General features: G+C 49.8%; 1 protein-coding gene across 1 annotated transcript in view; it reads left to right on the top strand.

The window, feature by feature from the left end:
- Positions 1-25,416, top strand: part of TM9SF4 (transmembrane 9 superfamily member 4) — a 56,671-nt gene extending 31,255 nt beyond the window's left edge. Inside the window, exons 4-18 of the mRNA XM_004272704.4 lie at positions 1,972-2,140; positions 2,240-2,369; positions 3,613-3,736; positions 5,199-5,317; positions 5,420-5,531; positions 6,871-6,941; positions 11,351-11,483; positions 12,906-12,987; positions 13,084-13,159; positions 15,986-16,069; positions 17,610-17,785; positions 18,281-18,344; positions 19,518-19,637; positions 20,382-20,471; positions 23,474-25,416. Coding sequence (XP_004272752.1) covers positions 1,972-2,140; positions 2,240-2,369; positions 3,613-3,736; positions 5,199-5,317; positions 5,420-5,531; positions 6,871-6,941; positions 11,351-11,483; positions 12,906-12,987; positions 13,084-13,159; positions 15,986-16,069; positions 17,610-17,785; positions 18,281-18,344; positions 19,518-19,637; positions 20,382-20,471; positions 23,474-23,623 — 1,700 coding nt within the window. The 3' untranslated portion in view covers positions 23,624-25,416. The remainder of the gene's footprint in view (positions 1-1,971; positions 2,141-2,239; positions 2,370-3,612; positions 3,737-5,198; positions 5,318-5,419; positions 5,532-6,870; positions 6,942-11,350; positions 11,484-12,905; positions 12,988-13,083; positions 13,160-15,985; positions 16,070-17,609; positions 17,786-18,280; positions 18,345-19,517; positions 19,638-20,381; positions 20,472-23,473) is intronic.
- The last annotated feature ends 1,782 nt before the right edge of the window (positions 25,417-27,198 follow it).

Below are 27,198 nucleotides of genomic sequence, written 5' to 3'. Positions count from 1 at the left end.
ATATGCAAACTGAAAAAATGCCTTCAGTCTAAATTTGCTGTTTTTCCCATTTTCCCCCCAACTGGAACTTGGTTGTAGAAGCCCCATAGTCTTCCTGATATGCACCGCTCCTCACTCACCCTTTGTCAGCCAGCACCAGCCCCCCTAGATTTCACCTCCTCAGTAGCTCCTGAGTCTGTGTACTTGTTTCCGCCCTCACTATACCCTCTAATCCAGCCACCATCACCGCCCACTTGCATAGCTGACTGCCATCGCCCCCGGCCAGTTCCGTGCATCTTCGATATTTTCTTCACAAAACAGCCAGAGTGATCTGTAACCAGAATTGGATAATGTCTTCTGCTGCCCCTGTTAGAAACCCTTTATTGGTTTTTGTGGCTCTCTCGATAGAGATCAAACTTCCCGTTGGCCCACAGGCCCCCTGAAGTCCAGCTCTAGCCTGTCTCTCCAGCGTGCCTCAAGTCACCCTTGCCATGTGCACTGCAGCCGCACAGGCCTCTTACATTTACCGCGTCATCCCCCTGCCTTCCCCCCGCCCCCCAACCAGGCAGGGGGCCTTTGTGCGTGCTGTTCCCTTCTGTCTAGAATAGTCTTCCCCTATCTCTTTGCCTAGTTAAGGCTCTCTTCCTTTAGAGCTCACTTCAAGCATTACTTCCTCAGAGAAGCTGTCCTAGACCTACTCCCCCACCCCTAGAGCAAGTTCCTCATATTGTACTATACCTTCTTGTTATCCTGATTAATCAGTCTGTCTTCCCACTAGACCATAAGCTCCGTATGTCTGTTCAACATTATTTCTTCAGAGCCCAGCACATAACCAATATCTAGTGGATGTTTGGGAAGGAATGAATGAATGAACGAATGAATGACTAGGCCAAGAGTCCCACATCAAGCGGGTCCACACTGGTAGGCAGCTGTTAGACCAGGCGTATGTGGGCATTAGTGCCGCCTGTGGGCTTTGGTAGGTCTCCTTCAGCTTGCCCCAGTTCCACCTCATCCCAGTAGAAGTGTTGGAATGGCTCAGAAGGAAAGCACCATTGGGTTTAGTTGACAGGCCCTGACTGCTCGGTGCCTGCTCTTGGAACGTCTGGCAGCAGGTTTCTCTGAGGCAGTAGGCATGCAAGGGGTGTGCCAGTTTGTTAAGTTAAAAAGATGTTTTGGCTGAAAATCTCAGGTGCTGGATTTTACCCTACCTCCCTTCCTCCCTGAACCAGGATCTGAAGATGCAGAAATAAAGAGGAAACATTATCTGCCCTTAAAGAGCTCATAATGAGGTATGAGGGCAGAAACTTAACCTATCAACATATTGTGCAAAGTCACATCACTGACATATGAAAAGGTGCAGAAGTGATGCTGGTAATAAAAATAGTATTTGTTGTCTTCCCACTCTATGCCTGGTACTTTATTTCTCACTGTAACCCTGTGAGATGCGTACTATTATCCCCATTTTACAGATGAGGAAATTGAGGCTCATTGAGCTTAAGGTACTTACCAAGACTGCTAAGCTAGTCAGTGGCAGAGCCAGGGTTCAGTAGCCCTCTCTTCACCACTGTACGATGCTGCCTCTGTGCAGAGGGCAATCCGAGGAGGGAGTCACAAACTCAGTCCTAAGGCGGTCAGGAAGGGCTTCCCGGAGAGTGGAATAGAAGCTGAGCTTGAAGGGTGAGGAAGAGTTTCCCAGGAACACGGGGCAGGGAATGGCACTCCAGGCAAAGGAAACAACATGTGGCCCAGAGGCACGGAATGACGTGGCATGTTTGATGTGCTCTGAAGAGTCTGGTGGTGCTAGAGCACAAAGGGAGAGGAGGGACAACAGGGGGGCGTCAGGTGGGCAAGCCTGGCCTGAACAGGCAGGGTAATGCATTGAGTGCCAGGCTGCAGGACTGCTGAAGGCCCTGCAGGTGGGCCCTGTGTCTCTGCTGACCTCAGCAACCTCAGGGCTGAAGCTCTGAGCTCCATCTGTCTCTCTTATGGCAGGAGAGGTGCTGAGAGGGGACCGGATTGTCAACACCCCTTTCCAGGTTCTCATGAACAGTGAAAAGAAGTGTGAGGTTCTGTGCAGCCAGTCCAACAAGCCAGTGACCCTGACCGTGGAACAGAGCCGGCTCGTGGCCGAGCGGATCTCAGAGGACTACTATGTCCACCTGTGAGTTGTCCTCTGCTCCCTGCCAGCCTCGAGTTCCCATAGGGGAGGGCACTGAGGGAGAGGCGATCTGAGGGACTGAGCGGGGCCTTGGGTTTCCAGCATTGCAGACAACCTGCCCGTGGCCACCCGGCTGGAACTCTACTCCAACCGCGACGGCGATGACAAGAAGAAGGAGAAGGACGTGCAGTTTGAACACGGCTACCGGCTTGGCTTCACGGATGTCAACAAGGTAGAGTGTCTTGATGTGCTCAGAGGGCTGGGGGAGCCACTCCCCAAAGTCACGAGCACTTGGGGCCACAGAGGAGGGGGAAACATGTAGCTCTAGGCTTAGGAAAGGTGGGGATGGCCAAGACAAGTTCCCCCTGGTGCCCCTGGCCATGGCCTGTCAGATGTCTGAGTGCTGTGGGCCCGGCTCTGGCAGATGCTACACAGGAGGTGGAAGGCACAGTGCCTAAAAACTCAGATTCCACATAAATATATGATTATGTGGATTATAAGATTAACCACCGCCCCCCCCCCGCAAAAAAAAAAAAAGGAAGTCTGGAACTTCATCAGTATGTAAGAGAGAGAGCTCAGCAGTGGTCAAGAGCATGCAGGTTCCCTGGGTTTTGAATCCTGCCGTCACCACTTACTAGTTGGTGAGTGACCTTAAGCCTACCTCTCTCACCTCTCTAAGCCTTGGGTCCCTTATCTGTAAAATGTATGTTACAGCCATACCTGCCTTTTGGGGTTGTCATTGCAGAGTAAATCAGATAATCTGTATAAGCACTTTATAGCACAGCCACTGAGAAATATGCTAATGGCATTGATTGTAACAGTGATTCTCTTATATTTGTCATTTTCTAAACTGAACACATATTACTTAGGGAATAAAGAACAAAAGCATTTCTTTTGAGGCACAGTCCCTGTCCTCCAGGGGCTTTTTTCATAACTGGGAAGAGAACTGACAGTGTAAGATCCTGGATCTTAAGTCCCAATCCTGACCGTGCCAGTGCTTTGACGGTCAGGGCCAGAAGAGTTCAGAGGGAGCTAATGTGCGGGCAGGTTGTCACGGAGGAGGTGGGCCTTGAAAAATAGGTAGGCTTGAGCTGAGTGAAGTTGGGACGGCATTCTAGTTAAGTGAATGCCGTGAACAGAGTTCAGGGTGGGGACTGTTCACGGGGCAGGGAGGGACCCAGGGAGACCAGGCGAACTAACATGTCTGGGAGGGTGACGGCAGCTGGGTATGTTAGGGTGACAGAAGGCCTTGAATACCAGCCTAAGGGGTCTGAACTTGTACCTAGTAAGCCCCAGAGAGCCCTGGAGGGTTCATGAGTAGTGGGTTGCTATAAGAGCAGTGTTTTTGGAACACTGGTACAGTTGGGTCTGCTAGATGAGGGAAGGGACCTAATACCTGGCTGGTCACCCTGTGTGATTTTTCTGGTGGTTTCTTGGCTCCTAGCTATTTTGTTCTCTTTGTTGCGCTGTTTTAGATCTACCTGCACAATCACCTCTCGTTCATCCTTTACTACCACCGGGAGGACCTGGAAGAGGACCAGGAGCACACATACCGCGTCGTCCGCTTCGAGGTGATTCCCCAGAGCATCAGGCTGGAGGGTGAGTGGGGAGGTGTGACCAGAGGGGCAGGGCTGGACGGGCCTGGGCTTCACACCCAGGGTCTTTGCACCCTTGATTCCTGAAATGGCTGATAGGCCCCAGTGTGGCATCTGGGCCCAGCCAAGGTAGAGTCACTACATTCCCATTAGAGAAGGTGGGGGACAATGGGAGAGCTGACATGGTGTCTCCTGGCCTGGCACAGCACCTTACCAGCCACCCCGGGAGATAATGTGCTGATTATGATAGGAACCAGAGGCTCAGAGAGGTCAGTGACTTGGCCAAGACCAAACAGCAGTTTGGGGCTTTGCTGGGCCATCACAAGAAGCAGCCAGCTCAAGAGCAAAGGGATGAAGCACAAGGGGCAGGGGTACCGACGGAGCTGCTGGGCAGCAGCTTTCAGTGTTTCCGCTCCTCTGTGTGAGTGACTGGCCCCGGGTCAACAGCTGTGCAGGAATTTGAGCGCCCAGGCGCAGCCCTGTGGGCCTGACGGGATCTGGTGGGCCTCACCTTGCCTGGCAGCGCTAGCTCGCCACAGGGCGGCTTCCATTTCGCATGCCTGGCCTTTTGTCCACAGTGGTGGTGAGTTTCTGGAGCTTTTTTAAGCTGTGGAACCTCGTAGTCAAACAAAGTCATACGCAGAAGTTTTATGTAAAACATAGACCCTGCACTTTCGGGGCATCATACTGCCTCTCCTCCCGTCTGTGTCATGGTTACAGCTTGACATTTACTGTGTGCGTGTTTGACAGCAGCTGCTCCCCCACTGGCCCTTCGAAGTTAGAGACCATGTCTCCTTTTCTCACCACTTTCTCTCCAGCACAGTACCTGGCACATAGTAGGTGCTTATTTATTGTATGTTGGTTGAATGAATGGACAGACAGCAGGATGAACAAATGTGTAAATGAAGGAAGGAAGCATAGGAGTGATTGAATTACTAAAGTGCCAGGACTCTGGGGACTAAATGAGTGAGCGAACATATGAGAGAGTGAGTCAGTGTTGTTTTTGCCTGTTGAATGGGACTGATTGAATAAGCAAATGAATGTTTGAATTGATTGAAGGAAGAATTCGTTTGACTAAATAGGGACTCAGACCCCTCCCCACATACACCTCTCTGCAGCCCCTAAGGCCCTTTGGAAAGTCAGGGCTGTGGGAAGCACAGTTTTTTGTTTCTTTTTTGTTTTTGTTTTTTCATCTTTATTAGATTATAATTGCTTTAAAATGCTGTGTTCATTTCTGCTGTACAACAAAGTGAATCAGCTCTATATATACCTATATCCCCTCCCTCTTGGGGCTCCCTCCCACCCTCCCCACCCCACCCAAGGGAGCACAGTTTTAAAGCTCTAGTTGCCAGCTGTTCTCCCAGCCACTGCTCCGCAGCACGCTGCCTCTGAGGGCACCCGCAGAACAGACCCTGGGTAGTGGCACCAGCCCTTGCAGGAACAGACTGAGTCTCTGTCTCTCACAGACCTCAAAACAGACGAGAAGAGCTCATGCACCCTGCCTGAGGGTACCAACTCCTCGCCCCAAGAAATTGACCCCACCAAGGCGAATCAGCTGTACTTCACCTACTCTGTGCACTGGGAGGTGAGAAGGGGCTGGAGCCCACGGCAGGGGAGGAGGGCTCTGGTCCGAGCAGCAGTTGTCAAGGTGGAGGCCTGACTCTCAAGTGCTTCCTCCCACCACCAGGAGAGTGACATCAAATGGGCCTCTCGCTGGGACACTTACCTGACCATGAGTGATGTACAGATCCACTGGTTTTCTATCATTAACTCCGTCGTGGTGGTCTTCTTCCTGTCAGGTGAGAGAGCTATGGGTTGGAGGGTGTAGAGGACGGGGTGAGGGATGAGGGGCTGAGGTGTCACATCACTCCCAGGAGACTTCTAGGGTGTTCTTGGAGCCAAGCATAGGTCAAAAACAGACATTAGTGCTCTGTGCAAGGCATCAGTACACAGAGGTAAACAAGATTCACCCTCTACTCTGGAGAGCTCCCTAGGGGAAGGCTGCGCCGCCTCTTCACGCACACCTTCACTGACTCATTCAACAGTGTTTCGGCATTGCTCATCCTGTTTGGGCCCCATGCCGCGTGCTGGATATGGTGTTGAGCAAGCCCAACCCAGTCTCTGCCCTCACGGTCTGTATTCTGGTGGCAGGAGAGAGACAGAAAAGCACAGAAGTAGTAGGGTTCCAGATAGTGCTAAGTGCTGTGAAGCATATGCATGGCTGTTGAGGAGAGGGTGAAGGCTGCTTTAGAGAAGACGTCTCTGAATGAGGAGCCGCCATTCAGAGACCTAGGGAAAGACGGTTCCAGCAAGGGCCACGGCCCTGCAGTGAGACAGGCTTGGTGAGAAGCCAGATGGCAAGAGGGCATTGAGCAGGGTGAGGGTGGTTGTCAGAGGTAGAATGAAACTGATCGTTTCAGTATCAGGAGAAGTAAAGATAATGCTGTCTTTATTAAACATTTACCCAGGGGCCAGCTGCTGTGCTAATAACACTTAAATGCATCCCCATCCTCGCAGCCCCGTGAGCTAAGCCAAAAAGTGTTAAGTTAGCTCACGGTCCTACAACCCATTGTCTTAACCACTACCCTGTGCTGCCTAGATAGGTAAACAGGGTGCTGTGCAAGTACAAACGGGGGTGCCTCTGAGCTGTTTGGGGTGTTGAGAAGAGAAGATGTTTTGAAGTGTGAGTAGGAGTCAGGACAGAGTGGGGCATTCGGGTAAAGGGAACAGCCTGTGTTACAGGCACGCAGGTGAGAGAGAGATGGGGCTGTGACCTGATAACTAAAAGCAACAAATAACCAGAGGCAAGTGAGAGGCGAGCCTGGGAGGAGGTGAGGCTGGAGAGGCTGGAAGGACCAAGCCCTGGAGGAGCTGGGATGCTGTTCTCCCTGGAATACAAGCGGTGTCCTGTGACTGCCTCCGCCCATCCCAGCAGCTCATTCTTCCCCTCTTGGGGGGTGACCCTCTGTTTCCCCTGCCCTGTAGCTGGGGTGGAGCTATGCCCAGGAGAGAACCTGAGGCGGCTGCATAGCCAGTTCCCACTAGAGGAAGCCACGTGTGCCCGGAGGGCAAGCAGCACAGAAGACTCAGATGGCCGTGCTGACGACTCCTCTTCTTCCCCGCCCCTGTTTGTTTCAGGCATCCTGAGTATGATTATCATTCGGACCCTCCGGAAGGATATCGCCAACTATAATAAGGAGGATGACATTGTACGAGGTCATGGCTGGGGAGGGATGGACTTGCAGAGGGAGGGCAGTCTAGCAGTGGGGCTCTGGGCCTACCAGACCAGGACGCGCACATGCACGCACGTGCCTCTGTGTGTGTGTGTGTGTGTGTGTGTGTGTGTGTGTGTGTGTGTGTGTGTGTGTGTGTGTGTGTGTGTGTGTGTGTTATCATTCATAGCGTAAACCAAATATTGAAAAGGAAAACAAAATGTTTAATGACCCAAAGTGATGGGGATAAGGCTTTCTAATTTCTAAGCGTAAAAACAATGGAAGAAATCACAGAAAGAAAACTGGATTAATTTTACCTTAATCCTGCATGTTAAGATATGTAAACAACAGAAAAGTGAAATGGCAAACAATATATGCAACTAATTTTTAAAAAGATGATAGTTAAAAGAAATGGTATAAAATCTCTAAAAAAAAAACCACTAAAATCCCTAATGTGATAATGAACAAAAAATTTACAGACAAGGAACCATACATGGCCAGTAAACATGTGAAAAACTGTTTTTACCTCAGGGATAAGCCCCCAACGTGCAGTGTCCAACAGTCATGAGAAGACAGTTTTGGACCTTCGAATTAGCACAGATTCGTACACATAGTACTAATTGCCGGCAGGGTTAATGTGAGATAAGCACCTTTTCATGCCACCCGTGCAAGTGTAAACTAGGAGATTTCTGAAAAGTTATTGATTGGCAGCACATATCATGAACTGCCAAATAGTTAGCTTGTTTGTTTGTTTTGTTTTTAACATGTGGCTGCACTTTTAACTGTTGGTGCGGCCTGTGGGATCTTAGTTCCTCAACCAAGTATCGAACCCGCACCCCCTGCAGTGGAAGCACAGAGTCTTAACCACTGGACCACCGGGGAAGTCCTAGTTAACTTGTTTTGATACACTATCTTCTAGAATTTTCCTAAGGAAAGCATTAAAACCACAAAAATTTGGTCTAAAAAAAGAAAATTTGGTCTAGAAATATTTATTGCAGCCTTTTTTATCATTTAAATAAACTGGAAATTGCCTGATATTCCATAATAATGGATTGGTTATATTATGGTACAGCCATACAATGAAAAATTGTACAAACATTAAAATAGTAATTGTAGAGAGTGTTTATTGACATAAGGAAATGCTCATGATCATACATCAGCTTAAAATAACAAAGTATTGTTACACAGGAAATACAGTATTTTATTGTTAAAAATTAGATATACATATGCACATGTACATAAAGGACTGAAGGAAATATGTCAAAACAGCGGTATTATTAAGTATATAAATCATTTTCTCTATCTTTCTGATTTATTTTTTAATCTATGAATGTTTATGAGTTTTATATTTTTTGTTCAGTCTTTCTGGATTTTTAAAAAATTGTCTACAATACTCATTTACTACTTTTTGTTCATTTGAATATCATGCCATATATCAAAAAAATTTTTTTACTTATTACACAAGTAAGAGCACATACAGACATACCTCAGAGATATTGCGGGCTCAGTTCCAGACCATCACAATAAAGTGATTATCACAGTAAAGGGAGTCAAACAAATTTTTTGGTTTCCCAGTACATATAAAACTTATGCTTATACTATACTGCAGTCTATTAAGTGTGCAGTAGCAGTATGTATAAAAAAATACCTTAATTTAAAAATACTTTAGTGCTAAAAATGCTAACCATCATCTGAGCCTTCAGCAAGTCCTAATGTTTTTGCTGGTGGAGCATCTCACCTCAGTGTCGATGCTGCTGACTGATCAGGGTGTTGGTTGCTGTAGGTTGGCGTGGCTGTGGCGATTTCTTAAAATAAGACAGCAGTGAAATTTGCCAAATCAATTGACTCTTCCTTTCATGGACAATTTCTCTGTAAACATGCAATGCTGTTTGATAGCATTTTACCCACAGCAGAATTTCTTTCAAAATTGGAGTCAGTTCTCTCAAACCCTGCCTCTGCTTTATCAACCAAGTTTATGTAATACTCTAAATCCTATGTTTTCATTTCAACTATCTTCACAAATCTTCACCAGGAGTAGATTCCATCTCAAGAAACTACTTTCTTTGCCTATCTGTAAGAAATAACTCCTTATCCGTTGAAGTTTTATCATGAGATGGCAGCAATTCAGTCCCATCTTTAGGCTCCACTTCTTTTTTTTTTTTTTTTTTTTTGCGTTACGCGGGCCTCTCACTGTTGTGGCCTCTCCCGCTGCGGAGCACAGGCTCCGGACGCGCAGGCCCAGCGGCCATGGCTTATGGGCCCAGCCTCTCCTTGGCACGTGGGATCCTCCTGGACCGGGGCACGAACCCGCGTCCCCTGCATCGGCAGGCGGACTCCCAGCCACTGCGCCACCAGGGAAGCCCTAGGCTCCACTTCTAATTCTAGTTCTCTTGCTGTTTCCACTGCATCTGCAATTACTTCTTCTTCTGAGGTCTTGAACCCCACAATTCCATCCATGAGGGTTGGAATCAGCTTCTTCAAAACTCCTATTAATGTTGATATTTTGACCTCTTCCTATGAATCACGAATGTTCTTAATGGCATCTAGAATGGTGAATCTTTTCCAGAAGGTTTTCAGTTTACTTTGCCCAGATGCATCGGAGGAATCACACTCTATGGCAGCTATAGCTTTATGAAATGTATTTCTTAAATAATAAGACTGCAAAGTCAAAATGACTCCTTGATCCATGGGCTGCAGGATGGATGTTGTGTTAGCAAGCATGAAAATAACAGTAATCTCATTGTACATCTCCAGCAGAACTCTTGGATGACCAGGCGCATTGTCAATGAGCAGTGATATTTTGAAAGGAATCTTTCTGAGCAGTAGGTCTCAACAGTGGATTTAAAGTATTCAGTAAATCATATTGTAAACAGATGTGCTATCATCCAGGCTTGTTGCCCCATTTCTAGAGCACAGGCAGAGTAGATTTAGCATAATTCTTTAGGGCCCCAGGATTTTCGGAGTGGTAAATGAGCATCAGCTTCAACTTAAAATCACCAGCTGCATTAGCCTCTAATGAGAGTCAGCCTGTCCTTTGAAGCTTTGAAGCCAAGCATTGACTTCTCCTCTCTAGCTATGGAAGTCCTAGATGGCATCTTCTTCCAATCGAAGGCTGTTTCGTCTACATGGAATATCTGATGTTTAGTGTAGCCACCTTCTACATCAGCACTTGCTGCTTTACATTGCGCTTTTATGTTATGGAGATGGGATTCTCTCCTTAAACCTCATGAACCAACCTCTCCTAGCTTCAGACTTTTCTTCTGCCACTTCCTCACCTCTCTCAGCCTTCATAGAATTGAAGAGGGTTAGGCCTTGCTCTGGATGAGGCTTTGGCTTAAGGGAATGTTGTGGCTGGTTTGATCTTCTATCCAGACCACTCAGACTTTCTCCATAACAGCAATAAAGCTGTTTTGCTTTCTTATCATTCCTGTATTCACTGGAGTAGCACTTCTAATTTCTTTCAAGAACTTTTCTTTTGCATTCACAACTTGGCTAATTATTTGGTGAAAGAGTTCTTTTTCAGGAATCTCAGCCTGTGACACGTGTTCCTTGCTAAGCTTAATCATTTCTAGCTTTTGATTTAACGTGAGAGACAGGCAACTCTTCCTTTCACTTACACACTTAGAGGCGTAGGGTTATTAATTGGCCTGATTTCAATATTGTTATGTCTCAGGGAATAGGGAGGCTGGAGGAGAGGGAGAGAGATGGGGGAACAACTGGTTGGTGGAGCAATCAGAACACGTTTACTGATGAAGTTTGCCATCTTATATGGGCATGGGTCACGGCACCCCAAAACAATTGCAGTAGTAAAGTCAAAGATCACTGATAACAGAACACTATAACAGATATAATGAAAAATTTTGAAATGTTGTGAGAATTACTAAAATGTGACTCAGAGACACAAAATGAGGAAATGCTGTTGGAAAAATGGCGCCAATAGACTTGCTTGATGCAGGTTGCCACAGACCTTCAATTTGTAAAAAATACAGTATCTGCGAAGTGCTGTAAAATGAAGCACAATAAAATAAGGTGTGCCTATATTACTTTTATAATCAGTTAAAAAAATAATAACTTGCTTCTAAAGACACCACTCAAAAACTATCACAGTTAACATTTTAGTGTGCTGGTTTACATTATTTTTCCATGCATTTGGTTTGTGGAATGTGGGGAGGAGATTTTCCTTTTGTATAGCTGTAAGCCCATGTTTGTACCCTCCTTTTTCCGTGTGACAGTTCTCTGGGATATACGTTCTCATGTCACTTATACTCCTGTGTCAGAGTGGAGCTGGTTGACACCTGAGGGACCCTCAGCCCTGGTCAAGGATGTGGGTCCTTGGGGGTGGTCCCTGCAGGAGCTGCCTTCTCCAGAGCCCAAGAAGAGCCTCGCTTTCTGGCCCTTTGCTGCAGGAAGACACGATGGAAGAGTCCGGGTGGAAGCTAGTGCATGGCGACGTCTTCAGGCCCCCCCAGTACCCCATGATCCTCAGCTCCCTGCTGGGCTCGGGCATTCAGCTCTTCTGCATGATCCTCATCGTCATCTGTGAGTAAGCCCGGCAGGGGTGGAGGTGGGCTGGGGGTTTGGGGAGGGTGAGCTGTGCTCACCAGCGCAGCACAGGCCTGAGTCTGAGAAAAGGGTGGGCTTCCCTTCCTGGGGCAGGGGGGCATGTCAACATCTCTGGGCCAGACAGAGCCGTCCATCCCAGCAAGAGGGCTGGTCCTCTCAGCCACAGGCCCTGGTGATTTGCTCCTCCTCAGATCTTGCCAGCACCATCGATAGCCCCCGACATCCACACCACCAATGAAGCCATATATCAGCACTCTGAGGTTGGCCTCCTTTTGCAGCCAGGCATTAAGTGACTTACCCATTTCAGCACCAGGATTAGGACTGGAATCAGGTCTTTTTTCTCAGAAAACACCCCCAAAAATGAATATATAGTAGTTACAGGCAGTTCTGAAATCAATCTGCCTAAATTTTTTTTTTTAACCATTTTAACTTTTTTTTTTGCTGACATATAACACTGTATTAGTTTAAGGTATACAAAATAATGATTTGATATTATATGTATATATTGCAAAATGATTACCATAGTGAGTTTAGTTAATATCCATCACCTCGCATAGTTACAATTTTTTTTTCTTGTGATGAGAACTTTCAAAATCTAATCTCTTAGCAACTTATCTGCCTAAATTTCTGTCTCAGCCTCATGCCTCCAAGCTTTGTGACCTTGGACAAGTCATTTAACTTCTGTGAGCCTCTCATTTAACCTCGTGAGCCACAGTTTCCTCATCTAAGGAATGTGGGAACTAACCACCTCAGATAGCTGATGAGGTAGATTCAGTGAGCTGGCATTCGTAATGCTCTCAGCTCAGTGCCTGGTTGGTTGCAAGTGCTCTGTGGGCTGGCCATTACCATTAAGATGCATGGGGCTTCCCTGGTAGTACAGTGGTTAAGAATACGCCTGCCAATGCAGGGGACACGGGTTCAAGCCCTGGTCCGGGAAATTCCCACATGCCGCGGAGCAACTAAGCCCACACGCCACAGCTACTGAGCCTGCGCTCTAGAGCCCTCGAGCCACAACTGCTGAAGCTCGCGCATCTAGAGCCTGTGCTGCGCAACAAGAGAAGCCACCGCAATGAGAAGCCCGAGCACTGCAATGAAGAGCAGCCCCCGCTCCCCGCAACTAGAGACAGCCCGTGCAGCAACAGAGACCCAACACAGCCAAAAATAAATTAAAATCAAATAAATTTTTTTAAAAAAGAAAAAGACGCAGCCAGCCATGGCCCAGCAACTGCTGCACCCCTCTGAACCCCAACTAAGACCCAGTCTTCTCCAGTAAAGTAGGGAGAGGGAGTAGGGAGCCTCATCTAGCCTCACCTGCCCTGGGGCCCTGTGAGCCAGCCCACCACTGGGCCTTGGGGCCTAGACACCCTGACTTTCCCTCTCTTGCCCCTCCCTCCTCAGTTGTGGCCATGCTTGGGATGCTGTCACCCTCCAGCCGGGGAGCTCTCATGACCACGGCCTGCTTCCTCTTCATGTTCATGGGGTACGTGTGCATGAGTGGGGTCCCAGGGCTGGCGCCGGCTGCCTGCACTGCAGCTAACAGGTCCCCTTGGTGTGGATCCCTTCCATCTCCCCACAGGGTGTTTGGTGGATTTTCCGCCGGCCGTCTGTACCGCACTCTAAAAGGCCATCGGTGGAAGAAAGGAGCCTTCTGTGTAAGTGTCCCAACCCTCCTCCCCGTGTTCTTGCGAGGCCAAGAAGCTTCCTCCTGGGCTCCTCGAGAGCAGCATAAGCAGGCTCTGGTGGGGGTTTAGGGCCAGGTGCTGGGCAGCAGCCTGATGGGTGGGAGGAGCACACCCAAGGGCCAGGAGAGCTGGGCTCTCACCCCTGGGTGCTTACCTCTGAGGCCTTAGTAGCCGCATCCATGAAAAGAGGGAATTGAACTTAGATGATTTTTAGCCTACATTGTCCCATGGCTCAAGCACAAGAAGAAATAGGGGATTCAGAATAACAGGATTTAGACACCATCCCAGGTGTCAAAGTTTAAGGTCAAAACCTGATCAGCAGGGCAGCTGTGAGAACACCCTACCCAGCAGAGTAAGGAGAGAATTACCTGCCAGGGGTGGGAGAAGCCAGGCCCCACGTCACCGTCAGCCTGTTTTCCAGACTTTGGGGCCTCTGTGCCTCTTCAATAAGGTCAGCTTCTGGTGTTCACTGTCCTCCTGGTGGTGAGGAGAGTTCTTGGCAGCAGAAAAGACCACAGAAACCAGAGGATGCCTGGGAGTGGACCCTGCCTCCCAGGGAGCCCTGAGCCCCTTCTCCCAGAGCAAGTGAGCCCTTAGAGGACCAGGGAAACCCCTGGTGCCAAATTCAGAGAAGCCTCTAGACCCAGGCCTTCTGAAACCATTCTCACAGCTATCAAAAGAGCAGGGGAACTCAGGCTATCCCAGCTCTGGCAAATACCCCTGGCAGTTAATAAGCCCTCAGTATAGAAGAGCTGTGACAGTGGTTGTTCTAGAAAGATCAAAAAGAGTTTCCTAAATTCTTGACACATCAGGTGTTTTTCTCAGGCTACTGTGTGCTAAGACCCAGGGATCTTCAGAGCTGTAAAACCCAGCCCTCTCCTCACCTGGTGAGACTTCCCTGATGAGGTCTCCCACCAGATACCCTCCAAGTCTCCCTGTACTGGTGCCACGGCAAACCCCGTCTCTCTGCCCCAAACCTGCTCCCTGCATCCAGTGGCACCATCATCCACCCGGGCCCCCAAGGCAGTCACCTGGGTGGCTCCCCTTCTTCCTCCTACTCACTAGCGCCCCCGCCTCCTCTCATACATCAAGTGTGGATGGTTCTCCTGCCAGATAGTCCACGAATTCCTTCCCATCTCCATCCCCAGGACTCCTGCCCAGGTTCAGGCATCTTTCCCTCCTGCCTGGGCCCTTGGCCGTCCTAGGCCTCCTCAGTTTCCCTGCAAGATTCTGACCCTTCCCTGGTGTGGAGCTCTGCATCGCTCCACAGGCGGGCCTCTGCTGCAGCCGCAGCCGTGCAGGCATACAACTGCTCTTCTCTCCTCCAGCCTCTGCGTGGGCAGCTAAGTCTTAGGTCCGGGGTCACTCTTCCTCCCGCACCGATTCTAACTTCAGGGTCCCCCTTGGCACCCCAGGGGGGCCTGGGCAGAGCCTTGTGCCTATGAGTGCCACTTATGTTGTTCTCCATTTATGGGTCTGAACATTTTTCCTGTTCTTCCTGGTATCTAGCACAGTGCTCAGTCCATACATTTCAGCCAGGAGGACAGACGAGGAGTTCTCTGCTACACAGCAGAGTAAAGTAGGAACACACAGGAAGGGGGGAAATGACATTTGAGCTGGGCCTCGGAGAGGAGGGTTTCAACTGGATGGAAGCAGCCAGCAAGGAGGCCTCAGGTTCTGGAATCTCCGGGATCCCAGTCCTGGCTCCGTTATTTCCTTGGTTGGTAACCTTGACCAGCCCTCTGAGCCTCGGTTTCCCCATCTCTCCAGTGGGGACTGGTTGCACCTAAGTCTCAGGTCGTTGTGTGGTTGGAAGGAGACTGTATACAGAAGGCCACTGGTTCAGCACTGGCACTCAGACGGCAGACCCCTGAGATGCTGATGACTCTACCTCATGAAGGCCCGGGGTCAGGGACGTGGAGAGCAGTGGCCAGTTAGTGGGTGTGGGAGGCTACAGGCTAAAGGTAAAAAACTGGCCGTGAAGCTGAGCACCAGATTGCAGGGAGCCTCAGGCGTCACGGGCAGACCCTCTTGGGTGCTCCGGCAGCCGCAGTAGTAAAGGAGGCTCCACTGTAGGTCTAGGGCTTTGGTTCCCAGTGCCTGAGCCCCAGCCGCAGAAGTCTTGACTGGATAGAATACACCGCAGGGCGTCAGGAGCAGGGCCTCTGGAGTCAGACTGCCTGGGTTTGAATCTCTGCTCCACCCTTAACTGACTGTGTGAAGTTGGGGTGTGGGGTATTTAACGTTACTGGGCCTCTGTCCTCTTCTTGAAAAGGGGTAGTGACAGTGCTTCCCATCTAGGCCTGTAGTGAGGATTGGGTGAGATGATGGATTCATGTGGAGGCGAGCACCCACCGCCCCTAAGACTCAGTTAAAGCTTACCCACCACTCTGGACAGTTTGGGTTGAGGCCCAGACCTACGTGTTTAGTAAAACTTTTATTTGATCATTCCTATTCAACAAATGCTTATTGAACACTACTGTGCTCTGAGTGCTGGGAACACATCAGTGAGCAGGACCTGATCCTCCCAAGAGCTTATGTCTGTGGGGGTAACAACAGCACATGATTACGAACACGGATGAGGGCGAGGACGGTGCGGTTCAGGGATCCAAAAGGACAGAGAGCAGGAGGCTTGCCTAGTCTGGGGGTCAGGGAATGCTTTCTGGAAGGGTTTATCCTTGAGCTGAGTCCTACAGGACAGGGAGGGCTTGAGAACCTCTAGTCGGGGAGCCCTGATGGGGCAGGTGGGAGCTCTCCCTAGATACAGCTCCCCAGCCTGGTCTCTCTTGCTTCCAGACGGCGACATTGTACCCTGGCGTGGTTTTTGGCATCTGCTTCGTATTGAATTGCTTCATCTGGGGAAAGCACTCATCAGGGGCGGTAAGTGCCCTCCCCAGCAAGGGAGGGCCAGCTGTGCTCAGGCCCATTCCTGCAGGTCACTTCCTGCTGCTTCCTTCCCTTTTCTGAAGCCCCAGAGGGCTGGCCACGTTTTCTCCATCCCTATGCATCCATCTGTCTTGCCCTTCCTGTGGGCTCTTTCACACAGCTGACCAAAGCTCACTTCTCTAAAGGGAGATTTCCACAGTCCAGGGGCCAACTGGGGAATTTCCCTCGTCTCAACCAAGGGAAAGCTGCTTGGTATGACTTGATGAGGTCAGTCTCCCAAAACAACGCTCTCCTCCTAGTGTCCCTGCCCCGAGCTCAGCACCAGCCCCCCGTGAGGATTGTGGACTCAGCTGGGGGTGGGGAGATGGTCTTGATGGGTTAGCTGCGGGAGAGGTGGGGCAGGTGTTTGCCATCCCGGCCTCAGCGGAGAGAACGGCCTCCCCTCCACTGGCAGGTGCCCACAGAAGGTGCTTGGGTGAGGCTTGCAGTCCGGGCTGCCGGAGGACTGGGTCCTTCCCGGCGGTCCAGGGAGCTGCCCTCAGGAAAGACAGGGTCATGCTCTTCCTCTCACTTCCTCTTTTTTATACCTGTCTCCCTTCTCTCTCTCAACATTTTTCTCCCAGTTACCAGCTGCTCACTATAAACACTCATTGCAGAAATTTTAGAAAGGAAACGTGCCCCCTGCAATGGAAGTGCAGAGTCCTAACCACTGGACTGCCAGGGAATTCCCTGTTTTTGCAGTCTTTTAACCTCTTTTTAGATATATTTAAAATGGAATAATGTAATCGTAAAATTATAAACTAATAGCAAACATTTTTATAGTGCTTACTTTGGAATAAGTATTGTTCTGAACACTTTACAAAGATTAATTCATTTCTTCCATTTTGTGTGAGTTGTAAAAACCTCAGACTGTGCAGAGGGGAATTTAGAAACAAATGAAAAATCAGTTCCAAAGCCCCATACTCCATGTGAGGGGGTGCTGTTAACCTTTTGGTGCGGGCCTCGCCAGCCATGTATGCGTGTAAGTTGGGGTGTTTCTATTAAAATGGAGCTCTCTACATACAGTTTCATATCCTGCTTTTTTCACTTCGTGGTATATTGTGGTGTTTTCATTGAGCGAAATTGGGAACGCACTATTTGTGCACTTCTGTATTTTCCCCTTCGTTTCCACTTAACAGACCACACGTAATTTCTCTTCATTCCGGCCCTTCCTCTCCCCTTCATGCTCTCAGCCCCTCCTTCCTTGTTCTTTCCCCACGTCCTCCCTGGTGACAAGCTCCTGTAGGATGCGTGGTTCCTTCACTTCATGGCTCAACTGGCCCTCCATCTGCCCTCTGCTTTTCCCAGGGCTGGGGTCAGCCCCAGGACAGTCTGGCCAGGAGCCCTGTGGGGGGGGCGTGTCTGCAGGAGCTTCCCCACCATGGTGGTCCTGCTGTGCCCTTCCTGCCCTGGGACCCAGAAGGTCCCCCCTCCCCCTGCACGACCCCAGCCTGGGCTTCAGGGCTTGTGGAGCCTCACGGTGCTGTGCCCACAGGTGCCCTTCCCCACCATGGTGGCCCTGCTATGCATGTGGTTCGGAATCTCCCTGCCCCTTGTCTACCTGGGTTACTACTTCGGCTTCCGCAAGCAGCCATATGACAACCCTGTGCGCACCAACCAGATTCCCCGGCAGATCCCTGAGCAGCGGTGGTACATGAACCGATTCGTGGGGTGAGTCTCCGGCAAGGGCCGGGCGGGGGCTTCTGGAGTAGGCAAGGCCAACGTTCCCCTGAGCCATCTCCTTGGAAAGACATGGACAGGGGTACCCTCCCCCTGTGGGGGCTATGACAGGTGCTCCTGCAGCCCCGGCTGGCTCTAGTAGACTTCCTGAAAGCTTAGCTTCACTCCAAGATAGAGAGGACCAAGTTGTAGCCAGACTCGGTGTTGGCCAGGGAAGGGGTGGAGTGGAAAGGTGCAGGGTGACAGGTAAAGACTACCTTGGACCTTGGGCAAGTCGCGCCACCTCTCTGTACTTCAGTTTTCCCATCTATAAAATAGGGAGAATGATGCCCACCTCTTGAGAGGCTATAATGGTACAAAAGCATGCCGAAAGATTTAGACCCACCAGACAGTGGAAGCATTCTCAGTCTTGCTGGCTCAGGAGGGAGCCCGAAGCTTCCAGCGGCCCAGGTCTCCCAGCAGTGTTAACCCTCCCGTTCTCTGCAGCATTCTCATGGCTGGGATCCTGCCCTTTGGCGCCATGTTCATCGAGCTTTTCTTCATCTTCAGTGTGAGTACTGCCACTTGCTCCCCACCCCTCACCTTCACCCGCACTAGCCTAGTCCCTACCCCTCCACTTAGGTGCTCTGCCTCTTACCGCCTGTGACATTTCAGACAGACCTTTTAGCCTCTCAGAGCCCCCATTCTTTGCCCTAAAATAGGGTAACAGTCCTGCCTCTCGGGACAGCTTGGAAGGGTACGTGAGATGTGCCACATGTACGGGGTCTGGTGTGGGAAGGGCTCAGTAAACAGAAGCTGCTTTGGCTGCTTTAGCAGTGTTGCAGTCAGTCACCACCATTATTAATATCATTGTTGCGTCTGCTTTGACTTCTGGGTCCCTACGTGTCTTTACCTAAGTTACTCAAAACTCCTAGGAAAGTGGGGGGATGATGCCTAATTCCCAGGATCATCATGAGGCTGGAACGTGATAACGTCTATAAAAGGCACAGCGCCTGGCATTCAGGAAATGCTTGTTAACTTGTAGCTGCTGTTGTAATGATGATTACTCCTCTCCCAGGCATGCCAAGATGAAAGTTGGCAGAACAGTTCTTCAGAGCCATCTAAGTCCAGCTGACCCAGCTCAGCGCCTAGCATGGAGGGAGGGTCTTGCAATAAGTCAGTGCTGGACAAGCATCCACTCCTCTGGAGTGGCCCAGCCTGTCCCTACTGAGACCCCCTCGCCCACCCAGCCCTGCCTAGGACGGGTTGGCTGCCTGGGCAGGGAGTCTACATCTGTTCTGTTTGTGTGACACTGGGCCAATCACCAGCCTCTCTGAACCGTGATGTCTTTCACTGTAAAATGGCATGCTTTCATAGGCTGACACGTGGTGGTGTACGTAAAGCACGTAACACTATGCCTGGCACGTGGTGAGCTGCCCCAGGTCGTGGCGGCTGCCGTGTAATTTTGATTGGGGTGGGATTCATTATTTTCCGCAAGCTGCTGAGTTCAGGCGGGGGCCACCCATCTCAGGATCAGCCATGCCCCAGCCCCTCCCTAGGAACCCTTTGCTCCAGGGAGGAGAGACCAGTCAGCCACGAGCCAGGCTCGCAGGCCCCAGTGGTGTCATGATGGTGTCTCCAATCCTGCCAGTCCTGACTAAGGGATGGAGTTCCCGAGCACAAGCAGGGAATGCCAGGGGAGTGGGGGCAGGCTACCTGAAGGCCGGCTGCGGTATATCCACAGGCAATCTGGGAGAATCAGTTCTATTACCTTTTCGGCTTCCTGTTCCTCGTCTTCATCATCCTGGTGGTGTCCTGTTCGCAAATCAGCATCGTCATGGTATACTTCCAGCTGTGTGCAGAGGTGAGGGGAATTGGGCCAGCAGTTTGGGGTGGGGGCAGCTGGGTCCAGTATTGAATTGGATCAGTGAGGCTGTCTGGGTTTCTCGTGTGGTCCTGCCTCTTCTGGCCATGAGGTCTTGGGCATGTACCTCACTTCTTGCAGGGAAGTCACCACGACCTAACGACAGTAGACTCGTCAGTACTGAGTCCACTCCAGTAGTGGTTTCTTCAACAGCTGATGCAGTTTGGGTGACCTGCCCTCCATGTGGGGACTAGCTCTTGATGGGCAAAACAAGGGCTCTGGGACAGACAGCCTGAGCTGAAACGCTGGCTCCTCTGTTAGTAGCTCTGGATCTCGGGCAGTCGTTTAACCTCCGTGTGCCTTCCGGGCCTAGCTCACAGGGCTGCTGCGAAGACTCAATGAGCTGATTCACATAGAGCACTTAGAACAATATGTGGCACGTGGTGAGCGTTTGCTCAAGAAATGCTAATGTTGTTAATAATGTTCTTTTGTTGTTGCTGATTTTTTTAAATTGAGATATAATTTATAAACAGTAAAGTTCACCCTTGTTAATCTACAGTTCTGTAAGTTTTTAGAGATGCCTACAGTTGTGTAACCACCATCACAGTCAAGGTATAAAAAGCTTCGCATCACCCCAAATATTACAGTTCTTACCCAGGGTCTTTAGTTCCTCAGGCAGCTCTGAAACTTGGGGAAGAGGTTCTGCCTGGAGACAGCTATGACCCTTCTCTGTTTCCTCCTCAGGATTACCGCTGGTGGTGGAGGAATTTCCTAGTCTCCGGGGGATCTGCATTCTATGTCCTGGTCTATGCCATCTTTTATTTTGTTAACAAGGTACCACCCTGCATGAGGGAGCCCCCTAGCCCTTTCAGGGCAGGATTGTGGCGGGGAGGGTGCTGGGGAAAAACCCTAAGTGTCTAAGTCTTACTTTTCTGCCAAGAATGAGGAGGACCAAAGTCATCCTAGAACTGTTACTGCTCTTAGAACATAATCTTTTTAGGAAAGAGAGTATGTTTGGGTGACAAAAGCCTTCAGGATAAATGACAATGAGAATGTTGTATGCAAAACCTGTGAGATACAATCAAAGCAGAACTTAAAGGGAGTATATCACCTTACAGTGCTTTTAAGAGGAAATAAGAGAGACTAATACAGTGTTCACCTCAAGATGACAGAAAAAAAAAAAAAAAAGAACAGTAACTTGAAAGAATGAAAGTAAATGAGAAGAGTTAATAAAGGTAAAAGCAGAAACTGCTGAAGTAGGCTTTAGCGCCCAGATTTAGGAACTCGGCTATACTGACAGAGCTCACCGTCCCCAAAGAGTGACGTAAGAGTAAGAATACAAACAGATCCCCACAGCAGGCTTATTAGATTTGTGTGTAACACAAACCAGATGGGCCATTGAGAGGAGTCTGGGGTCACTCTGGCGGACCCCATGTTACCTCTGGAGCTTACGCTGAAGACAGTTTTACCCGCTGTACTTTGGGTATCCAGGACCCCAAACCGAGAAGTCCTCTGCTTATAACCAGGGTGTATTCCCACACTAGAGGCATAGGTCAGCTGGGTGAAGCTTGGAATTCCCTTTCCCAAAAACGTCAGGTTGGAAAGGACTGTCCAGATATTTGAGTGCGGTGCCGCACCCCTGCTTCCAGTTTGCGGACTGCCCTCTTCTCCAGCGATCCCAACAAGTGATCATCTAGCCCATGGGCCAGCAGGCCTGCTTCTGTAAACAAAGTTTTATTGGCACACAGCCACGCTTGTTCATTTACATATGGTCAAGGCTGTTTTTACACTACAATGGCAGAGTGGAGTAGTTTTGACAGAGGCCACGTGGCCTAAACTATTGATAATCTGGTCCTTTAAGAAAAAGCTCGCTGACCTCTGCCCTGGCACATCCAGCAACAGAAGACACTCCCTCCTGATGCTCCCATTCTCTTTGGATAGCTCCTGTCATTATCAAGGCCTTCCTTAAGTCACACTGAAATCTGCCTCCCTGTAAATTCCGTCTTCAGACCACAGTCTTGTTCCTGGAATCCTGCAGAACAAATCTAATTTCCCTTCTCTACAGCCCTTATTAATCAGAACTATTTTGAATGGAAAGTGACCAAAACCAGTCCCAACTGGCTTAAGCAAAAAAGAGAATGTTTTGGCTGATGTAAGTTTAATAAGAAGTTGGAGTTCTAGCTTCAGGCTTGGTTAGATCCAGCAGCTCAGATGGTATCAGGGCTCTGTGTTTATTCCTCAGCTCTGTGTGTGTTTTCTTGGCTTCAATCTGTAGGCAGGATCTTTCCACAAATAGAAGGATGACCAATAGCAGCCCTAGAGTCTCCTTTTCTCAGCTTTGCAGCTCTAGAACTAAAAGAACATCTTTCTTCTATCATTATGTTATAAACCCCAGGGAAGACACTCATTGGCCCAGGCTACATGCCATCCCTCACTGTTCTTCATGTCCAGTAGGATGGCATACTCCGATTGACTAGCTTAGGTTTTGTATTAGGACCGACAGCCCCAATAGGACCACAAAGTAGGGAGTGGGTACCCGAGACACCAGGAAGAAGGAAGACAGGAGCCAGTGTTGGGCAAGCAAAACCTGCTACCATAGCCGCCTACACAAGGGTCACATTTCAGCCTCCTGCCCTTCCTGCCTGTGGCCCAGCCTTTCTTCTCTGCTCTAAAAACCTCCTCCAGCCCCAGAGCCCTGTCTGTAAAATGGTGGCCTTGGCCTGTCTGAACTCTAAGGAACTTTCCAGCGCTGCCTTTTTGCCTCATCCCTTTCCTGGTTTTACCACTGGATTTACCACTGCCCTGTTTCCCCCCTCACCTTCACCCCATCTTCAGCCGTAAGAAAGCTCATAAAAGGAGACATAGGCAGTTGAGCTGGAAAACATGGCCTTCACCCCTAGTTTGAGGACATTTGACTTCAGGGAGACGGTCTCAAACAGTGACCCTTATTGTTTTCTTCTGGGCTCCTGGCATTTTGTGGCCATTTGTCTTCCCATGAGCCCTAGAACAGGCCCCACTCAGGCCCTGGTGGGCTGGGCAGGTCTTGATACCAAGGTCCTAGATTAGTTCCACTTGGCCCAGCAAACCCCACCACACCCCAGATTCCCTAGCATCCCTGCCCAGGCCTCAGAACTCTGCAAAGGAGTTCAAATGCTGCAAGATAAAAATCCCCATGAGAGAGTAACGAAAGTGACAGAGCGCACTCAGATGGAGAGGACTGTAGGCTGAGACAGGCTCATGGTGGCTCTCTGTTCCTAAAGCCAGGAGCCCTGGACGCCTCTCTCCTGCCCCCACTTCCTGTGCTCCAGCATCCAGGAGTCTCACTGTACTGTTCTGGGGACTGTGGCGAGTGAGGAAGTGACAGCTATGGCCATTGCTGCCTTTGTCATTCTGGCACTGGCCCCTGAGGTCAGCCCCATCTCCCAGCGAGCTCCCAGGCCCTTCCCAGGAAGACTCCCACTCCCTCCTACCCCCGCAGGAAATGTCCTGAGTCAATGGATTTGGGCCTTAGGCTCTTAGCCCTCTAGCCCCAGGTTCAAATCCCAGCTCCTTCTGTTTCCCGGCTGTGTAACTGTGCCCCATCTGTAAAGTGGGTTAATAACCTACCATGGTGGTGGTGAGCATCCAAGGCGGTGCACGGGCCCTGGTGCTGCTGAAGGTCCACCGTGACTGTGAGACCCACCTGCCCCTCGCTGCCCACCTGGGGCAGGCCCCTTCCCCTTGCCAGTCTTCAGCTTCACCACGAGATCAGTGAGAAGGTAGGGGGACACCCAGTTGGCCACGGCAGGCTGGCACTAAGCGTGTCCCCTCTCTTCTCTCCCCTGCTCATGCCCCAGCTGGACATCGTCGAGTTCATTCCCTCTCTCCTCTACTTTGGCTACACGGCCCTCATGGTCCTGTCCTTCTGGCTTCTCACGGGCACCATCGGCTTCTATGCAGCCTACATGTTTGTCCGCAAGATCTACGCTGCTGTGAAGATAGACTGATGGGGGTGGACCGTGGCCTGGCCCACTCCATCCACGGACAGGAAGCCACCCCGCCTGGGGAACTGCAGGCACGTAAAATAAAATAACTCCTGCTCGTTTGGAATGTAACTCCTGGCACAGTGTTCCTGGATCCTGGGGCTGCATAGGGGGCGGGAGGGCCTATAGATAAATCTTGCATTTTTCTTCATCATCTTATTCCAGTTCTGTTGGGGATGAGTTTTTTGTGGGTTGTTTTTCTTCAGTGCTAAGATCCCTCCAGCAGGAACTCTCAGACCTGTTTATTCAGGTTTATTTTTGGTTTGGAGTTTTTTCCTTAGTTTTTTTAACAAATGGATCCAGGATGGATAAACCCATCAAGACACTGGGTTCTGGTCACTGTCTCCACCTCAGTTCCTCAGGGCTGTTGGCCACCCCACGACTAACTGGAAGAGGAAACGCCGGGCCTGCCAGGCTCCAGCGAGATTTCGGAGCCTCTTGCTGCCCGTCCTCGCCATTGATGCCGCGACAAAGCACAGCTCAGCCCGGACACGCATCCTCAGTGCCAACCAGCCTCTTCCAGCCCCTTTTCCTCCCTCTTCTCTCCTCCCCAGCCTCCTCCCAGGGCTGCTCGAGGTGGGGCTTCCCGCCAGGCCTCCGGTCATCTTGTCACTGGGAGCCCAGGTCTTGGTTGCTACAAGGAAATCCCCTGGAAGTACTGGGCACCAAATGCCCCAGGACAGCAGGAGTTGCCCCTGCTCAGAGCAGTGAGAGTTTTCTGGACCGGAGGAGAGACTTGCAATGAACTGTCTTTGTGCCAAGAAACCCTGGATCCAGGGCCAAGTGTTTCCAGAGCCAAACCAAGCATCCATGTGTGTGTGTCTGGGCTGAGGGTCCTCACCCCGCAGGAGGCTCCTCAGCCCCTCCCTTGTGGGGGTCGCTGCTCTTTGCAGAGTGTGCTAGGGTGGGCCCTCTCCTCCATTTCCAGGGCGGGACAAGGCCTGGAGACCGCAGATCCCCTCCTTTAGGTGGCTGGGAAGAGGCACTCTCCCTGACATCCCCCAGCCTTAGTGCCCATACACAGCTCTTTTAGCCAGACCCCTCCCCTCCACCTCCTGTCTTGAGTTCTTGTCTCCTTTGAGGAACACCCAGAACACTGGTTGCGAGAAGGAAGATGGAAAGTAAGTTCTGTCATTCCTTCCCCGAGTCCCAGGAATAGGCAAGGAGCCTAAGAAAGAGGAGCTGACGTGCAGGCCTGGCTCCCCTGTCAGCGCCCACTCCTCCTAACCCACCCCCCGCCCCCGTGCGTGTCACAAGACGTCTGCTCTTAAGCTGCAAGAGACCAAACCCACCCTGGGGTTAGGGTTCAAGTAGCAGCCGCTCACCCTGGCTGCAGCCCCTTGAGGAAGACAAAGCTCAGGATGCTGGCTGAGCTAGGAACACACCACCCTCCCTGCCGCCCTCCCCCCGCACTCTCCCAGCAGCCCTCACCAGCTCCACCAGTCAAACCGGTGATCTTCTCAACCTTGCCTCACAGCGACTCCGCAGTGCCAAGCGGCGTCCACCAAGAATCAGGTTGGAGGAAAGGGAACCCAAGCAGTAGAGTATGATAATGGAGTCTTCTTCATTCGAATCTTGGATTTTTTCCCTAAGAGATTCTCTTTTTGGGGGGAGTGGGGAAACGGACTCCTCATAAAGGGTTCAAACAGCATCGATTTTTCTGACTTTTTAAATCATCATCATCATTATTTTTAATTAAAAGACGCCTGTATGCCTTTTTTTGGTCCAACTGTAAATAAATATGTCATTGTCCTGTTGTCATGTCTCTTGAATCTCTTCAAGGGTCTGAGGTGAGACAAATTCCCCAAATGTGTTGAGCTGAGTGGTTTCCCTCAAAGCTCGGTCTCATGTCAAGGCTTTCTAGGGCCCAGGCCACTGCTCTTCCCTTGCCTGGTGCTTGTTCATAGCCTCTGCCATCTGCTTAGCCCCTTGATACTGAATCACTAAGCATGCCCCTCTGGTCCCACAAGTAGGAGATGGTAATCATGTGTGAGCTTTGGTAGCAGTGAGACCTGGTTTTTAAATGATTTCCAGCTCCAGTATTTTGCTGCTAACTCACTTCACCTCTCTGTCATGTAAGACACCTTCAGCTGCAGGCAGTGGAAATGGGTCACACAGCCTAAAGCCCCAAGGAGGATTGACTAGCTCATAAGTCAGCAAGGAAAGGAGTGGTTTGGCTTCAGGTCTGGGTAGATCCAGGGGCACAAAGGATAGCCTTAAGATTCTCCCTGTCTCCACTGTGCTTTTCTCTGTATCGTTTGTCCCATTGTCAACAGTCTTCTTTCCTGTGGGGGAGGCAGGGAGAGCATGGCACAGATCACTCTAGGCTTACATTAGCCAGTTTAGAAAGCCCAGAAGAAAAAGAAAGACTTCTTATGTCATACACTCAATATTGATAAATCCTAGGAAAGGTCTCTGATGGGCCCGGCTTGGGTTACTGTTCATACATCTTGGACCAATCACTACATCCTGGGTGATAGAGTCCTATTACAGGCTGCATACCCCAAGTGTACTGGATACTGTGAATTTCAGCCCACCAGAGTCACGTGGAATGGGTGATGAGGAAAGAACAGTTAACCACAGTAGGGTATGCACAGCAAACAAAAACAACATGTGCCTGTTAGACCCACCCACTCCAGTGCCAAACCTCAGTGAGAAAGGTGCTGGTTGCCATTCATGGGATACTTCCTGTGTTCCAGACACTGTTACAAACACTTTCCATGTGTTAGGCCATTTAATCTTGAATATGATCCTCTGAAGCATGTTCCGTTATTTAATTTAAAAATTTAATTTCCGTTATTTAATTTTGAAAGAGTCCAATGATCAATTCATTCTTTCCTCCCTTTTACGGAGGAGGTAACAGGCACCAGTAGTTCAGGTAGCCTGCTGGGGGGGGTCCCATGGCAAGTGAGTGCTGGAGTAGTACTCAACTGAAGCAGCCAGACTCCAAGGCCTGGTCTTCCAACCACTACTATAGCTGCTTTTTTAAAAGAATGTGTATTAAAAAAAAAAAAGTGTATTTATGTTTATATTTTTAATATAAATAAATTATATTGATAGAAATTATAATTGATAGAAACTACACCATTTGATATGTTCTGTTGTATGTGTGTGTGTGTGTGTGTGTGTGTGTGTGTGTGTGTGTGTGTGTGTGTGTGTGTGTACAATTTATTTATTTTATGGCTGTGCCGTGTAGCATGTGGAATCTTGGTTCCCCAACCAGAGGTCAAACCCGCAACCCCTGCAGTGGAAGTGTGGAGTCTTAACCGCTGGACCACCAGGGAAGTCCCATGTTTTGACATATTTATATATCATGAAACCATCACCACAATCAAGATAGTGAACATATTCATTGACCCAAGTTTCTTCATGTCCTTTGTAATCCTGGCCTCCAGCCTCTCACCATTCCTGTTTTCTGTCACTACAGATTAGTTTACCTTTCCTAGGGCTTTATATAAATGAAATCATATGTATGCTTTTTTTGTCTTTTTTCATTCAGCCTAACTATTTTGAGATAAATCCACATTGTTATGTATATC

This window comes from Orcinus orca, chromosome 16, assembly GCF_937001465.1.
Source record: "Orcinus orca chromosome 16, mOrcOrc1.1, whole genome shotgun sequence".
In the NCBI taxonomy this organism is placed as follows: Eukaryota; Metazoa; Chordata; class Mammalia; order Artiodactyla; family Delphinidae; genus Orcinus; species Orcinus orca.
Note: the sequence above shows the minus strand (reverse complement) of the source record. Positions and strands in the feature narration are given on the sequence as shown.